General features: G+C 52.7%; 2 protein-coding genes across 5 annotated transcripts in view; one reads left to right on the top strand and one right to left on the bottom strand.

Moving 5' to 3' along the window:
* NT5DC2 (5'-nucleotidase domain containing 2) overlaps positions 1 to 11,272 on the top strand; it is a 28,781-nt gene extending 17,509 nt beyond the window's left edge. Inside the window, exons 7-14 of the mRNA XM_074879486.1 lie at positions 2,526 to 2,586; positions 3,265 to 3,367; positions 3,873 to 3,974; positions 5,777 to 5,858; positions 9,468 to 9,554; positions 10,033 to 10,173; positions 10,400 to 10,464; positions 10,922 to 11,272. Coding sequence (XP_074735587.1) covers positions 2,526 to 2,586; positions 3,265 to 3,367; positions 3,873 to 3,974; positions 5,777 to 5,858; positions 9,468 to 9,554; positions 10,033 to 10,173; positions 10,400 to 10,464; positions 10,922 to 11,183 — 903 coding nt within the window. The 3' untranslated portion in view covers positions 11,184 to 11,272. The remainder of the gene's footprint in view (positions 1 to 2,525; positions 2,587 to 3,264; positions 3,368 to 3,872; positions 3,975 to 5,776; positions 5,859 to 9,467; positions 9,555 to 10,032; positions 10,174 to 10,399; positions 10,465 to 10,921) is intronic.
* A 2,303-nt stretch (positions 11,273 to 13,575) lies between these two features.
* Positions 13,576 to 16,296, bottom strand: part of STAB1 (stabilin 1) — a 65,581-nt gene continuing 62,860 nt past the window's right edge. For all 4 annotated transcript variants that reach the window (XM_074879482.1, XM_074879481.1, XM_074879484.1 and 1 more), the window contains 8 exons: positions 15,900 to 16,065; positions 15,559 to 15,665; positions 15,224 to 15,343; positions 14,664 to 14,816; positions 14,420 to 14,539; positions 14,076 to 14,222; positions 13,773 to 13,928; positions 13,576 to 13,693 (listed from right to left, as the gene is read on the bottom strand). In XM_074879482.1, coding sequence (XP_074735583.1) covers positions 13,643 to 13,693; positions 13,773 to 13,928; positions 14,076 to 14,222; positions 14,420 to 14,539; positions 14,664 to 14,816; positions 15,224 to 15,343; positions 15,559 to 15,665; positions 15,900 to 16,065 — 1,020 coding nt within the window. In that variant the 3' untranslated portion in view covers positions 13,576 to 13,642. The remainder of the gene's footprint in view (positions 13,694 to 13,772; positions 13,929 to 14,075; positions 14,223 to 14,419; positions 14,540 to 14,663; positions 14,817 to 15,223; positions 15,344 to 15,558; positions 15,666 to 15,899; positions 16,066 to 16,296) is intronic.

Below are 16,296 nucleotides of genomic sequence, written 5' to 3'. Positions count from 1 at the left end.
GAGGGGTTTTTGATTTGTACCTTGTGGGAATCTTATGCTCATCCACTGGTAGCAGCCCATACATACACTGTTCAGTCTTGTGAGGGAAATGGAGCTCCACATCTGTGCCGCTTCTTTTGTGATAAGGATCCATCCACCCTGTCAGCTTTGCTGCAGCCACGGATCACAGTTTACGTTCTGACTTTCTGTTAGTGCTTGATAAGAGCATACCAGCCAGTTTCCCACAAGACCTTAACATGTTTCTAGGGTGTTGTAGTTGTTTTTGCTCTTGAGGTGGGGAAAATGGGGAGAGGGAATACAGCTGACTCCTAAGGCGTCTTATCAAAAGTGTCTTCTGAACCTTCTTTTGAGGTCAAAATGGACATGTTCCTAATTGAAATCTTGAGAGCAAGTGGATGGTTGCCACAGCCTAATACATACTCACTTCAGGGCAAATGGTGAGCTCAAGGCCCAAGCTCCTGAGTGCCAATCCTGGCATTTGTCTTCACATCCTTTGCTGAGGGATGTGATCATTCCTGAGGAGTGACTGAGGTAGGCAGAGAAGAGAGCTCCAGCTGAAAATCTCTGCAAATGCCTGAAATTTATACTGAAAAGTTGGGGACTGTCCAGTGCTCTCACCAGAGGGTTCTTGCTTTTTTCTGTACAATGAGAATAAACAAACATTTTTGCAAAACTTATCCCTCTGCAGTACCTGAGTGCAAGTGCAAAGAAATGGTTTGTGGACATGAGCACAGAGATCCTTCTGTGCCTACACAGACAGGTATCCGAGAGGACTTGCATAGCCCCAGCTGTTATTACAGCTCAGGCTCACACTGGGCTAAGACATGTCTAAACCTGACACTCTTCTGTAATTCTTAGTGGTAGTCCTGATTGCAGCGCTGTGTGTTTGGGATCAGGATGAGTGCTAGAAACACTGCACTGAGTCAAAAGGGCAGACCCTGAGGCAATGGTAAAGGTTGAAGCTGACATGTAAACCAAGTAGTCCTGTCACACCAGTTTGGTTGCTTTGTGTTTGAGAGTAAGAACGTACAATTTACTCTGCTTTCCTTTGGAGGAGTCTTTGAGCCCTCTTTGACACTTCCCCAGGCTACTAATATTTTTACCTGCAGGAACTTTGTAGTTCTTCCCCTTTCTTTTGTTTGTTTTTTTTCTGCTTTTGCTTTTTGAGGGGTAGGGGTTTAGGGAAGGAGAACACTGGAATCTCTGCTCTGCAAAGGTAGTTCTGACACAAATCCAAAGTGTTGCTTGCTTTTAGTGCCAGTGCTGGTCAAGAGAAAGTTGTTTCCTTGTTAGCACTCTTGCTTTTTGTTCAGGTTCTTTTCAATAAGGCAGTCTCTTGGTGAATGAGATGTGACCTCTGCCTTTTTACCATTCAAATCCACATGGTGAAAAAAGAGACTCCTAAAACTGTGTTTTGAAGAGATAACACCTCCTCCTTCATCATCCCCCATCTAAGTTGTAAATTCTGGTTCTCTACCAGATTTGAAGGAAAGGATTTTTGGGGTGATGAGCAGGTTTCACCAGCACTGCCGTGAGACCAGGTGACTGTGTGACATTGTGTGCAAGTGTCACTGTAGCAATGTCAGTGGCAAGTGTGGGAATCCAGTCTGAAAGGGCAGCTCCCGAAGGAGGAGATGTAGTGTAACGGGGATTTAGGGGTCCTGGGGAAAGGCAGCATTTGTTTACCTGTCTAAATTGTCAGGGATGAACACCGTATATTAAAACAAGTGTTTGTATGTGCAAACACTGCCAAATATGTTGCTGCTCTGGAAATGGTTTTGTGTATCTGGCATATCTCATTGGGTGGAGACCTGGGAAGAATCTCACTTGGGTGTGTCCAAAAATGTGTTGCATCTTGGCCTCTGGCCTGGAAAATAGAGGATATTTGGATGCTCTTGACAATATCTGTTTTAACTTGCCTCCCTCCTGAAAAGTGGGCAGCTCTGTTTCGGCACATCCCCTCACGCTCCTAGTGGAACCTCTGCTCTGCCTGTGTCCACTGGCCATCTGGGGCTGGGAGCTGTTGCCCTCCTTGGCTTGTGGGGCGCGTTTTGGAATCACAGATGCTCGCCTCTGCTGCTGTTTGCCTTGGACATGCTCCCATCCTTTGGGTCACATTTGGCAGAGCTGCCACACACACAGGGAGGAAGGAAAAACAGCTAGTGTCTGGGCCAGTACAGTTTTGGGACAGTAAAATGGTTTTGGAGTTGCACAGTCTTGATTGCCTTGTTCACGTGTGCTGGTTTCAAGGAGCAGAAAGGAAGTTGTGCTTTCATAGATAGGTTTTGATGTTTTTCCCCTTGTATTGCATCAGCTGAGCTAGTCACTGTGCTCTTTTTGGCACGTTAGCAAGCCTCGCTGTACAAGGTTCTCGGCTTAGCATTGATGTAGCTTTTGTTCATTCAGCAGAAACAGGGGATGTGTCATTACTGTATGGATTCTCACTGGTGGCAATAGGTTTGCATGCTGGGAAACAGGAATGCCATATGTAAAACTGAAATTTTTTTTCCTGCCCTTTTCTTTAGGATGCTATTAGAGATGTACATGTGAAAGGAGTGATGTACAAATGGATTGAAAAAGATATGGGTGAGTTAAATAGATCTCTGGTGCCAAATCCATTTTGATGTCCTTCGTACTATGTGGTGTTCTGTGTGAGATGACTGTGTAGACCCTACACACAGTCACAGGAGTCAGGGGGACACAGAACTTAATGAAATACTTGACTGTGGCATGCCTAAAGGCAGCTGAGGGGGTAGAATGGCATTAAGAAACAAGTGGTATTTAGGGTCAGGTGGAGGATCTGTTTTAATGGAGGAAACAGCTACCTCATTGCTTGTGTTTCTGTTTTCCTTCAGCTTGTAAGCGAGGGATGACGGTCCTTGGCATGACATGAACATGCAAAGGCACCATCTGGGAAGGCTTCCTGGTCATCTGGGGGAAAGAAAGCTCCTGGAAGCAACATGGCCTGGAGTGGCTGTGTGTGTCTTTTGTGACGGTTTGGTATCAGCCCTCTTTTTTTGCCAGCCAGCTGTTTCAGTTCCTCAGTCTTTCTCTTCCCTCTAGATAGGATTGATGAGGATGAGGAAGGCCATTTTGTCACCATGGTGGTTCACTACCTGCCTGCCTGAGGTGGATCTAACTCAGGCCTTTTGCATTCCTAGTGGTATAGGGATTAGGTTTGATTTTTTTTTTTTTTTTTTAAAGAAATGTGGTCATGACTTATGCCAAAATTTTTTGACTGATGTCTGTTTTATTCTGATATAGAACAGTATATTCTGCATGGGGATGAAATCTATGCTGTGCTAAACCGACTGGTGAACCACAAGAAGAAACTCTTCCTCATTACAAACAGTCCCTTTAGCTTTGTGTGAGTACCGTTATTGCACGTCGATGGGTCACCACAACACCGCAAGAGCTGTGCAGCGCAGTCTCTCCTGTGAGCATCTGACAGTTGTATGCTAGAGGTTTTTGTGGCAACAGCCATGAGAGTGCTCTCTGGGAACTGGTTGTGGTGAATGTTGCACCTCGCAGCTCTCTCTGTCAGTGGTTCTCACTTTTTGAAGAAGATACAAGGCTGTGGCTGGCCATAGCGTTACAGAGCTGCCACTTTGGGTTACCTCTAGCAGCTTTTGCTGCATCACAGACTTTTCTGGACTTCTATGGTACAGGAGAAAGGGTGGGACAGCTTGAAACAGTCAAAGTGCTACATCAGTACTCCATGCAATGAGACAGCCTTGGGGGATTCACAATTCTCTATGCTTTCTTCTCTGTCACTGAAATGAGAATAAATTTAGGACAGGCTGTTGTAAGGATGTAGTGTTGGGTGTAAAAGAGTACTGGATCTGTTAACTTTTCTGTTCCTTTTCCCTTAGGGACAAAGGAATGAAACACATGGTTGGCAAGAACTGGCGAGACTTATTCGACATGGTCATTGTGCAAGCTGACAAGCCCAACTTCTTCACTGATCGGCGGAAGTACGTGTCCCGGGGCAATACTGCACTGCTGCATGTGGGCCTCAGGTTTTGGGCCCACTTCCCTGGAGTAAATGACTCCTTTTACGTTCCAAAAGAGTAGTGGTTTTCTAAGCATAATCTAGGTCCAGTAGGCATCCAGCCTTCTGCTGTCCTCTCAGGTACTCTCTGAGAAGATGAAAACTGGCCAGTCTGGGCATAAGTGGATCAAATGGGTAGTGCCAAGCTGAAGGCGTGTTTCTAGAATTGGCTGTCTTAAGCCTCATTGGTTTTGTCACGGTCTGGGCTTAACTTAGATTTTTAGTGGTAATAATGTACTTAAATCTTTAGAAGGAAAAGAGGAGTGGAAGGGTGTGTATGAGAGTTGGCCATTCTTTGACTTTAGGTCTTGAGAGTGTACCAAAATCTTTCATTTTCCTGTTCCCCACAGCAAATATCTGTGTGGTTTGGTTTTTTTGTTTGGTTGGTTTGTTTTTTTTTTAGTTAGTGGATACATGCTGTTTGGTAATTGTCAGCTCTGGGAGCCTTTGTACGTGGCCGCTGGGCTTTGTGGTCAGTTAGGAGCTGCCAAGGGACTAGCTGATAGGCAAACTGCTGTCCTCGCTTTGCTCTTCAGATTATTTGCTTTGGGAACTTGTCTGCTTTGTTGCCTCAAGTTATGACTGACCAAGAATTACTGCCCTCGAGGGAGAGGTCTGTTCTTTCCTCTTTATGTATTTTTCTTTCCTCATTTCCCAGGCCACTAGCATAAACAGGAGTAAACCTACAAAATGGCTTTATAAACTGTGCTGACCTGGTGAAGGTTTTCTTCATGAGACGTAGGTGGTGTCTTACAAATGTAGCCTGGAGCTATGATGATCTGGCCCTCTAGGAGATAAAACCTTATGGCTGCATGGTGCCTAAGGCCCACTCATGTAGTGGGCCAGTGGAATGACATGGCACATACATCCAAGGTGAGGAGAACCTCCTGATGGTGAGCTCTGGTGAACTATGGAGTGTTTTCTCTGAGGGGCAAGTGCAGGTGTGCACTGGAGACAACTTGTGGTTGAGGAGCCCCTTGCCTGAGCAGGCTGTAGAGTTCATGGTGGGAGGCTGGATTCCTTTGCCTTATGGCACCTCACGGTCATACGATAATTCTGGATGAGATTGTGCATGTTGTAGCAGGAGCAGCTTCATACCAAGACTTTTGATCCCGGAGCTCATGGTTTGGAAATCCTACCCCAAGAGGGAGCAATGTTCCCATCAAGCATGAGTGTTCACGGGGGTCAAGTAACTTGTTTTGCTGCTTCTGTCCAAGTGGAAGGTAATCAGGCAAGCCCTAGGGAACAGCAGGAGCCAGCTCGGGTCAGCTGCCGAGATCAGCACGGAGACTGCTTTCCATCCGCTCCGCAGACTGCTTTATCCTATTAAGACATTCCACGATCTGTGTTGGCCTGGGGTATAGCCAGACTGGAACAGGACACAAAGTGTTTCGTGGCAAAACCTTCTTGGCCTTAGCATTTCAGAGAGAGTCTTTATTATTATTTCTTTTTCTCTTCTCTGTATCTGAAGGGCAAGAAGAGTTATTAGGGCTATTGGCATGAAATGGTTACAGTGATGGGAGCACTTTGAAAAGGTATTTCCCTCTCGCACTTTCTCTTCCCCTGAGAAAATAGTGCAGAATGCCCAGAAGGTCACTTCTCATGTAGAGCTTTTATTACAAGTTGTTACCTAGGTAAACAAGTTTTCTGATTCAAAAGTTGTGGTTGCTGGGTAACAATCACCAAAAATCAAGAGAGGTTGACATCTCCCCCCTTTTTTTCCAGACCTTTTAGAAAACTGGATGATAAAGGCTCACTGCAGTGGGACAAAATAAACCAGCTGGAGAAAGGAAAGATCTACAAAGAGGTAAAGTGAATGGGTGCATAAGGGGTGTGAAGCAAGAGTCTGAAATGGTGGGGACTTACAAGACACCTGTAATTTTGGAAGTCACCGGAAAAGCCTGGAAGTCACTGGGAAACAGGAAAATTTGCTTTGTCAGGGTCAGGGAAAATGATGGGTTCTTCTATAGGTCACTTGTGGATGTTGGATGTTTGAAAAGTGAAAAACGGAAGTCCTTGAAAAAAGTGCCTGTGATAGTTAGAGGGCATTTGTAAGAAGACACGCTCTAGGCTCTGTGCGCTGCGCTGGCTGGCGGCAGTGAGAGATGCCCTCTGTCCACACACAGAAAGCTCTCGCTGGCCCGGTAGGACACTGTCCCCCTGAATGCTTTCAGCATGTCTCTTGGCATGCTGTGGAGCAATGGCCTTGCGATTGGCATGCCTCTGAAAAGTCTTTCAGCTTCTGCTGGGATGTAAGCATTAGAACAAAGGGTCTTTTCCTATATCGGAAAGCCCTGCCAAGGCCTGTGTTACCTGTCAGTGTGCAATAAACCAACCTCTGAGAATGGTGAGAGATGTTTTGTGCCGGATGTAGAAAAGGCTGCTGTCCTGGCAGTCACAGCTTTTTACAGTTGCAGGAGGCAGAGCTGCCTGGTAGGAAAACCTTTTGTCTGCAGCTCTGAAACAGTTTCCTACCCAGCTCTGGGTACGTCAGGCTGCAGAAAGGTGTGTAACAGGAGTGATGTATTCCACCCAGCTCAGCTGGGTTTGGCATTAGAGATGGACGAACAGGGACAAGGGGGGAAAAGGCAGAGCAGGGCCAGTTAACTTAGGGTGTTGGGTGCTTGCCTTTCTGCCCAGGAGGACCTGTGCTGAGCTATCTCTGCCAGGCCAAGTTTTTCCCTGATGCTGCCCTGTTTGTGTGAGAAGGGGTACTAGGGAAACATCCTCTGCACATGTAGCAGGGTTCAGTGAACGCCCCCTGCCCCAGCGTACAAAGAAACCTTCACTTGTCAGCTGTTCTGACATTGTCTAGTGTGGCCGATAGTACGGTTTTCCCTTGGCTCTTCTGATGTCCTGGTCCTGAAACTCTTGTCTTGGAGAGGCTCCCAAGAGTGTGGTAGTTCAGGGTAAGAAGGCAGAGCTCTCTGCAATCTGATGTGTGTGCAGACACCTTCCACACCTCGCTCCAAATTGTCCTCTGTAAGGTTGGAAAAGGTGAACTTGTGGAGGAGAGACTAGAGAAACAAGGGTGATCAAATAGGGTACAAGCCTGGCTCCTGTCTCTCCCTTTCTGAAGGGTGGGCTGTTACTCTGGTGAACTTGCTGCCTTGGGGTGTTCTCCTTGCAGCTGGTCTGTCCCCTGAGAACAAGTTGCCTCTGGCTTTAGAACGGTTTGTTCTTGATTATGTGAGCTGTCCAGTCCCACGGGAAGAAACTGTTAGTGAGATCGCGGTCAAGTAGCTGGGACCTGACCTGTGGTACAAAAGTAGGTCATGTCCTTGAGTAGTGCTGTTGGGAAGTCTCTGGCCGGTCCAGTGGGTCTGTCAAAGTGCTCTGCTGGCATCCCATCCCCTGCCAAGAGCTAGGAGCTGGGAACATGCAAGTAGAGCTCATACAAAGTCTCTCTCCCATGGGCAAAGTTGCCTGGTGGGTTAGCAGCTCTCTCAGGAGAGAAGGTACACCTCAGCCATGGGGTTTATTGCTGAATTAAATCCTGCTCTTGACCACCTACGTCTTGTGGCCACAGGTTGCTCACCCGAGTGAATGGTGCATTGAGGAAGGGAAAAGGTGAGGAGGAAGGAGGGATGGGTAAGATTTTTGGGCTCCTCTCCAGTTCTCCCTCATCACGATGTTGATCTGACTGCATCAAGGTTGTTGCCTAACTGAGGTACTTGGGATGTTGACAGCGTATCCTGGTTGCAGTCCACCCTGTTCCCAGCATTTTTGATTTCTTGGAGCGCCACAATATGCTGCTTTCTGGCAACTGTGAGTGGCCGTGGACCTTGCTGTGCTGGTGACATCACTAGAGGCCTCTGAGCTGGCTTGTTCCTGTCTGCTGAAGCACGGCTGTGTGGTCATTGTGCTGTGGGTATCTCGTATGAATGGGACCTCAGGGATCAGTGTTTTGCACTGGGGACTGGGAAGTTCAAGTGATGGCCCTTTAGTCCCTCCTTTCTGATAGATGTAGTGTTTTCTGTTTGTGGCAGGTATATACTCCCATCCCTCCCCTAGTCTGCGATCTCAGGAGGGCAGGGGGACAGCCAGCTCCTGGAGGTCACCTAACAGGTCTGTGGCTCAGTGGAGGACTAAGTGCAGGTTTCCTGGTTGTCAGGCCCACTGCTGTGTGAGGTGTCTGAGGCACAACGAGAGGACCATCATCCTCCCAAGGCTGTGGTCCATTTCCCTGCTCTGCCAGTGGCTTCCCGAGCAACTCTCAAGTGCCCCAGAAATGCAGAGGTGTGCCTGGCCCTGTGTTTCTGTGTAGTTAAGGGAAGCCTGCACAGCTCCAGCGATGCCGCAGCAACAGGAGACCCAGCACTCTGGTTCTGGGCACCCTTTGCAGTGCACACAACATACTGCCAGTGGCCAAATGCAGAGCTGCAGGCTGTTGTGGGAGCTCGTTTGTGTTTGGGGGTTTTGTGTCCAGGCTGGTGCTGTCGGGTAGGCATGCTAGCTCTTTCCTGGCACCGGAGGCTGGCTGGAGAGACTGCTGCTGAGCGGCTCGCAGGTTTGCATTGATTGCTTGTGCTGGCACAGTCTGGTCTGCTGGCATGGATGGGCCTTTTCCTTTCCTAGTGGGTTTTATTTCCGTTGTGACTCATGTGGAAAACTTGTGTGGAGATGGAAGGGTTGTCCCTGAAGTCTCCTCTGTGCATGGACGGATGTTTGGAAAGCCTTGAAAGCTGCCCTGTGCCGTGCCTTAGCCAGTGCTTTGGGGTTTGGTTTGTTTTACTTAGCTGTGAATCTGCCCAGGCTGCCTGGCTTCTTGGCTTGGTTAGGCAATTCCTGTGAAGGGGTGAGTGGTGTTAATCTCTGGGGTTGGGATGGTGGTCAGTGATGTGAGAACAGCCTCAAGTGCTCCTGACTCCAGAAGCCTTGCCTGATGGTGCTCACCTTACCTCTGATGCACCCTGTGCGGTGAAGTCTGTCACCTCAGCCCAACAACTTCTAAGCCCAGAACCCCTGGGATTCTTTCTGTCTATCGCTCAGGCTTTTCTAATTTAGGTGTCTTTCACTTTTGACCTCTAAACTGCCTCCTTTTGTTGCCTTTTTAGTCCATGTAATCCTCTTGACTTGCTGTGCCCTAGAGCACAGAACTTCCCCTGAACTGCCTGTTGGGTTTGGAAGAGTTTCTGCCTTTTCCTGTAGCCGAAGAAAAGCTGAGGGATGTACAGGATGGTTGTCATATGGGAAGAGAGTGTTATGAGGTGGGGAAGGACAGAAACCTCTGGGTTTGGATGGTGGGGGAGCGAGCAGGTTGATGTCTCATGCGAGTGCTCACATCTGCATGCAGTAAGGTGGCACGTCCAGTTGCATTGACAGCACTGCTGGGGTGGCTGCCCGGTACCAGGCAGCGGGGTTGGAGGCATTTGGCCTGTAACCACATTTCTCTCTGTGCTCCTTTTACTTGCAGGGAAACCTCTTCGATTTTCTGAGGCTGACAGGCTGGCGTGGGTCCAAGGTGCTCTACTTTGGTGATCATCTGTACAGCGACCTTGCGGTAAGTGAGAAGGTCTCTGCTCTCCAGTGAGGTGGGAGCATGCCGGCGTGACTCTTGTGGCTGCTGCTGTGTTGGAGTGTAAGGCAGAGCCCTCATCTCAGGTCTCCGCTGCACAGTGCCGCGTGCTCTGCAGGCTGCGGCTTTCGGGGCACACGTAGGACACATAAGCATCCTCGTTCTGCTGTCAAGCAGAAGCAAGCAGTGGAGAAAGGACTTCTGAAGTAGTTTCTGTGAGTAAACATCTGCTGGTCTGTGAATTTGAGAGCAGTTTGTGTAGATCCCGCATTTCTAGGTCCTTCATGCAGCTGATTCTGGTGGCCAGGAGATGGCTGTTACTGGCATGACCTGGCATGGGCTGTGGGTGCCTGTCCCCTGAGAATCTATAATGGGAACAGACCACTCTTCTAGGAAACAGGGTTGTGTTTGGCTTTCAGACTTCATGTTGAATTCTTGGTTGTTTTTTCACCCCGACCTCTAGGACCTCATGCTGCGTCACGGCTGGAGGACTGGAGCCATCGTTCCTGAACTGGAGACGGAGATTCGGATCATAAACACAGAGCAGTACATGCACTCCCTGACCTGGCAGCAGGCTCTGACGGGGCTGCTAGAGAGAATGCAGGTAAACAGCTCCTCTCTGGGCAGGACAGGTATTATGCTGCCCTCTGAGTCTGCCTTTTGGGCTTAAGGGAATTGGGGGACGTACCGTCTTGCCCATGCTCTCAAAAATATCTCATCCTCCTCCTGGTGCAGTGGACTCGTGGGTTTGTTACAGTAGGAACTGGAGGGAGCTGAGGTGTGGCCTGAGGACTGACACAACGGGGTGCTTTCTGCTGTTGTCTTTGCAGATGTATCAGGATGCGGAATCAAAGCAAGTATTGCTGGAGTGGATGAAGGAACGTCAGGAGATCAGGTGAGTGCTGTCCCCCGCACTCATGAGGCCCCTCAGGGGCTCCCAGGCCTGCTCTGGGTCTGTTTTGTAACCTGTTTTGGGAACAGTGGTGCTGCAGCTCTTGGCCTGTGGCCCTCCCTGGGGGCACTTGTGTGGTGGGCGGGGGCAGCAGCCGTGCTGCCCTGCAGCCTGGGAGGCTGGATGGATTTGAAGGCCCTTTGGGGAAGGGGAGGTGGTGGCAGCCTGTGCTGGGAGGGATTGATGGGCCGCCTGCTACTGCAGCTCCTTGCCCTAACAGGTGTGGTAACAAAGAGTGCAGCGAATATTCATCAGTGTCACTGCACAGGGACGGGTCTGCAGCACAGCCTGGGTGTCAGGGTACTCAAAATGTCTTCTGGGAGTGGGGTGGCCCAGGGCTAAGGGATTAGAGGAGGAACCTGGGACCCTGCCCTCTTATCTAGAGCACCATCTCTTTCAGGTCGCTGACGAAGAACCTGTTCAACCCCCAGTTTGGGAGCATCTTCCGCACCTTCCACAACCCCACGTACTTCTCTCGACGGCTGGTGCGGTTCTCCGATATCTACATGGCTTCCATCAGCTGCCTGCTGAACTATGACGTGAATTTCACCTTCTACCCCCGGCGCACCCCTCTGCAGCATGAGGCTCCGCTCTGGATGGATCAGCTCTGCACAGGCTGCATGAAAACCCCCTTCCTGGAGGAGATGGTGCATATCCGGTGAGGGCAACAGCACCGTGCAAGTCTGTACGTGGGGCCGGGCTGCTCGGCCAGCAGCACCTCTGTCTACCACTAAAGGGCGTTTGACACTTACATATGTGTGTAGAAGGTGTGTTTATTTTTTTCCCTTCACTGGCTCCATCCCTTTCCCTGAGGTGCTTTGCAGGCTGGACAGAGGATGGGTGCTTGTTCTGGGCTATAAGGGAGCTGCCAGGAGGCTGCTGGAGGAGTACAGAGGCTGGAGAGCCAGTGCTGGGGGGTGGGAACCTACCGCTCCCTGCTCTGTGCCCAGAGAAGGGGCTCAGAAATGGAGTCCTGAGTCTCCAGTGCTTGCTGAGGTCAGTGTGGACCCCCCCACATGAGGTGTGCCAAGGCATGTCAGGGCTGTAGCTGCCCCGAGAGCCCTGGGAACTACAGCATGCGTGATTCTGCAGGGGGACAGTGAGGGGACAGGGTTGCTGACTGGGCAACCAGTGAAGCACATCAGTCAGTGCATCACAGATGACATCAGCAAGCGTTACCTACCCAGAACTGGTACCAGCAGCCCTCTGGTAGGTAACTGCTAGATGTGCAGGATGTGCAAGTTCTGTGCGAGAGCAGGTCAGAAGGTCTAAAAATAAGTGTTTGGTGACGTGCCTGTTTTTTGAGTGAGCTTAGTGTGATGTGACATCAATATTTTTGGCAATTAATGCAGTAGGGTTAGTTGTGACTGGCAGAGGGATGGGGACAGCCTTTAGGGAAGGTGAAGGGTTGGCAGCAGAGGTGGTGGCCATCTACCTGTGTGTGCTGGGACCTGAGGGGTCTGGAGGGGCTGGTGAGGAGGGCCTGGGGTGCGAGCGTGAAGTGCTGCTGGGGGCGGTGGGTCAGAAAGGGGAGTGTGGCCGTGCAAAGCATTGTAGTGCCTCGGGCAGAGGAAGAAGAGGAAAGGTGAGAATAGCGATGTCAGAGGACAGGGGACAAGAGTGACGGCCTGGAGGCCCAGGCAGGTCAGAGCTACTTTAGGAGGGGCTGGACAGAAAGTAAAGTTCTTTACCTGGGCCAGGCTTCTGCCTGCCCTGAGGGACAGGCAGGGTGCTGGGGAGGGGTGAGGGGGCAGTTAGGTGGGGACAGGGTGCTGAGAGTTTGTGGCACCCTTGTGCCGGCTGGCCCTGGGAAACAGGAGAACGCCATGCCCTGGGAAAGCAGAGTGTCAGCTGTGGGATGAAGGAGGGGGTAAGAGTGTCCCTGGGGTGGGGCAGGTGGTGGTCTGTGAGGGCCCCAGAGCAGGTGAGTAATGCAGCTGCTCTCGCTGGCAGTAGAGGGGCAGGGGCAGGCAGGGGCCGTTTGAGGGCAGAGCGCTTGGTGCAGACTCTGGAGAGGGTGGTTGCTTCAGTCCACTGCCACCACCCCTCCTCGCTGCACCATGTGCGGATGGCACCAAGGGTGACAGTGCCAGCGGGGCTGAGGTGACAGGAGAGAGAGGGAACAGAGAATGTGAGCAGGCAAGGAAAGGGGTGAGCGACTGCAGAGTGTGTGTGACAGGTCTTGGGGCTGCACCATGTGTCTGTGCAGAGGGGAAGGGCTGTCAGTTTGGGGGGCTGGGGCAAGTGCTGCCAGGGCTGAGCCTTGTCAGTGGGGGGGGCAGGTGAGGGAGAGGAACCAAGTCAGTGTGGGGGACCCTCTGCCAGGAAACTCCTCAGAGAAAGGTGCTGAAGTACAACGTGTAAGTGCCAGCAACCCTCAGTGAGATACACACACATGTGTCTCTCCTGCACGTTCCTCCCTGGCAGTGTGCCAGTCTGGCCTGTCAGTGTGTCACGTGTGTCACTGCCTTGTCTTTGTGCTACGTGCCAGCCTGTTGCCAACTTTCAAAACGCCTTGCTCTCGACTCCGTGGCCTAAACAATTGCTGTTTAACGTAGCTGCTCTAATCAAATGGTTGTAGTATGTGCATGTGGCATTTGATGTCTTTGTGCAATAAAAGTCTGTAGCATGTGGAACTAACTGACTAACCAACTCACTGCAGGGGGGGTGCTCTGCTCTGTCCCCTTCCAGCCCTGGGTGCAGGACCAAGAACGAGCCAGGGGCAGGTGCCTGAGGTGTCCCCCCAGGGAGCAGGGTGTGCCCCTTATGGCCGATGTGCAGGCAGGGGGGCACCTGGATGGGGCAAAGGGGTGTCTGGGGTGCTGACGAACTGATGTGACCCCACGGTGGGACGTGGGGACATGCGAGGAAGGGCTGCCCTGCCCCCGGGGCTGTCCCACACTCTGGCTGTGGGTTAAGTTAAACCTCGGCTTAACTGAGCCGCTGGAGGTGCGTGGGCAGGGCGCAGCCAGCGGGTGCGGGGCTGGGGGCAAGAAGCTGCTGGAGGCCCCACGCCGGCTGACGGGCGGGGTGGGCGCTGGGAGGCGGAGCCGGTAGCGCTGAGCTCGCTCTTTATTTCTCCGCGACCTCCGGGGCGCGGCGGGGCGGCAGGGCCGGCGCCTCAGTGCAGGAACCGGCGGGCGTCGGGGCCGGCGTCGGCCAACAGCGAGTCCTGCGGGGGCGGAGAGAGCACGGTCAGCCCGCCGCCCGGACCGGCTGCGCGCGCGGCCGAGGGGCGGGGCGGGGCTCACGTGCAGCGGCTCGTAGTCGGGGGCGTGGCCTCCGTAGAGCGGGTTGGGGATGGCGACGAGCGGCCGCTGGGGGCGGGGCCTGACGGCGCGCGGCCCCGCGCGCTCCTGCTGCGGCGCCGCCGCCTCCTCCTCCTCCTCGTCCGCGCGCAGGTCCGCCTGCAAGGGGAGGCGCGGGATTGGCGGGGCTCCCCGGGGTGGGCGGGGCTCCTCCCCTCTCCCCTCAGGCCAGGCCGCCGCTGAGCCAGGCGCCGTCCCCCTGCCCTCGGCCCAGAGCGGCCGCTGCCCCGCCGGCTGCACTGTCACCTGGAAATACCCGAACTGCTCCTCCCGCCGCCGCCGCCGCACGCAGTAATAGCCGACGCCGGCACCGGCGGCCAGCACCAGCGCAAAGCACAGCGCCGACAACGTCCCTGCGGCCACGGAGCCCGACGCCTGCGCCACGCCGTTCACCTGCGTCGGAAGACAGCGGCCCGGTTACTGCACTCTGCTGGCAGAGCCAGGGGAGCTCCCGCACAGCCCCCGCTGCGGCTCAGGCCAAAATGAGCCAGGAGAGCACAGAGGGCGAGGCCGGTCCTCGTCCCCGTTCCCAGGCCTGGCCCCAGCTCTTTCAGCACCTTCCTTCCCCGTTGGGGCACTCAGACACTCACCTGACCAAGGTGAACGATGGGCGGTGGGATCCTCAGCGGCTCTGCAATCGCATGAATGATGCCGTTGAAAGCTACAATGTCCCACTCCACAATCATCGTGTCATTGATCCCCTTGGCATCCTATAGCACAGGACAGAGATGATGGTACCTGACCAGAAAGCCTCTCCCTTGTTTCCTGTCTCAAAAGAGACGTGGTGAAAACTTGTGGGTTTTTTTTTTTGACCTCTGCCATGGTTAAACCTACGGAGTGCTCTGTACTGTTGCCCACTGAGAGGTCTGATACATGGAGGTCATATCCTGACTGGGACGGGATGATGGTGCCCGTTGTGAGGTTGAAGCTGAAGAGAACGACATTGCTGGATGACACATGGAGCTTCAGTTCTTCGCCTGTCAGCGTCTAAAAAAGCAACAGGGACGAGAAACAGCCGAGCTGGCTCTCACCCCTTCCCTCCTGCTGTGTGCAGCTCCACCTGGCCTAAGCCCAGACACTCTCCATGGCCACAAGGCGGCTCAATTCACAGGCAACATGGTACAAAACTGCTGTGCAGAGAAGGGGGGACTGCCATCCTTAGAAACAAAGCTCAACTGGAGGAGGCTCGGAGCCACCTGACCTAAATGGCTCTTCTGAGTGAGGGCTTGGGCTAGAGACCTCCAGCGGTCCCCTCTGACCTAAACTCCTCCTCCTTCCCCAGACCCTATTTCACACCACCATCAGGCCAGCTTTGGCAGACTCCTGCTTTCCTCTGGGGCTCTGATAGTTTGTTCCATGCGCCCTCGAGCGGCCGCTCATCCCTGCTTGCTTACTTCATTGTCTGCGAAGCCAGAATTCAGAGGGACAAAGAGAGTTTTGGGAGCAGAGTCATCAGACAAATAGATGAAAAAATCCAGTCCTTCTTCTGTGTCATTGGCAAAATCGAGCAACATCTGGAAAATATGTAAGATCCTCCCCATCAGCACAGTGTTGTTACCTTCCCCCACCCAGGAAACATTCCCCAGCCCTGGAAAGAAAACACCTCTGTGTTTGTACTCTCTACCCCGCATGCAGATCAAACCACCACTTTTCCCTGTTACAGCTGATCCCTCCCTCTGCCTCGCTGCCGGCTGCTGGCGTACCGAAGCACCAGGAGAGCATCGCTTACAGAATAGAAGGTGGAGAAGCGAGCGTGGTCTGCGAGCACATCGGGGAGTTTGCCACTGCACCAATACCCATCTCCCACGAACCCATCACGGCAGGTGCAGGTCAGATCTGCAAAGGAACGCCATGATGTGAGTTGACTCGCCAATGCTGGCTACACCCACCACTTCTCCCTTGATTTCTGGATACCCCTGAGCATGTTCCCTCCTGACATGGACATGGGGAGAGGGGGATGTGCCCACCGGCCTGTGCCTCATAGTCCGAGGGCAGTTCTTTGCCTGCTGCCCCGACACGTGTCTTGTGCCTGACAGGACTGTCCCCAGGAAATGTGCTCGGGCCACTCACCCTTCTCCCGGTAGCAGAACGCATCCCAGGTCTCGCTCAGGTTGCTGCGGTAGCCGTAGTCCACGATGCCCACTCGGTTAGCCCCACAGCTGGGGTTGGGGTAGGCTGTGGGGTAGCCAGCTGTGCCGTTGTCCAGCCAACCCACCAAACACAGATGGAATCCCATCTAGCAGAGGAAAATAAATTATTAGATTAAAAACAGTATCTCTGGCCCAGGTTTTCTGCCCTGATGCACACTCCCATCGTGCAGCTTCATCTGACATGCCCCCAACACCTACAGGGTTGGGCACTGCCAGAGGTCTCGTCCCAGCGTGACTGGCAAGACCCACCAGCCGCCCGGGTTTCACGGATGCAGACGGAGCAAACAGGGCCTGGCCGAGGGGATGAGGGGTCACCC

This window comes from Strix uralensis, chromosome 10, assembly GCF_047716275.1.
Source record: "Strix uralensis isolate ZFMK-TIS-50842 chromosome 10, bStrUra1, whole genome shotgun sequence".
Taxonomy (NCBI): Eukaryota; Metazoa; Chordata; class Aves; order Strigiformes; family Strigidae; genus Strix; species Strix uralensis.
Note: the sequence above shows the minus strand (reverse complement) of the source record. Positions and strands in the feature narration are given on the sequence as shown.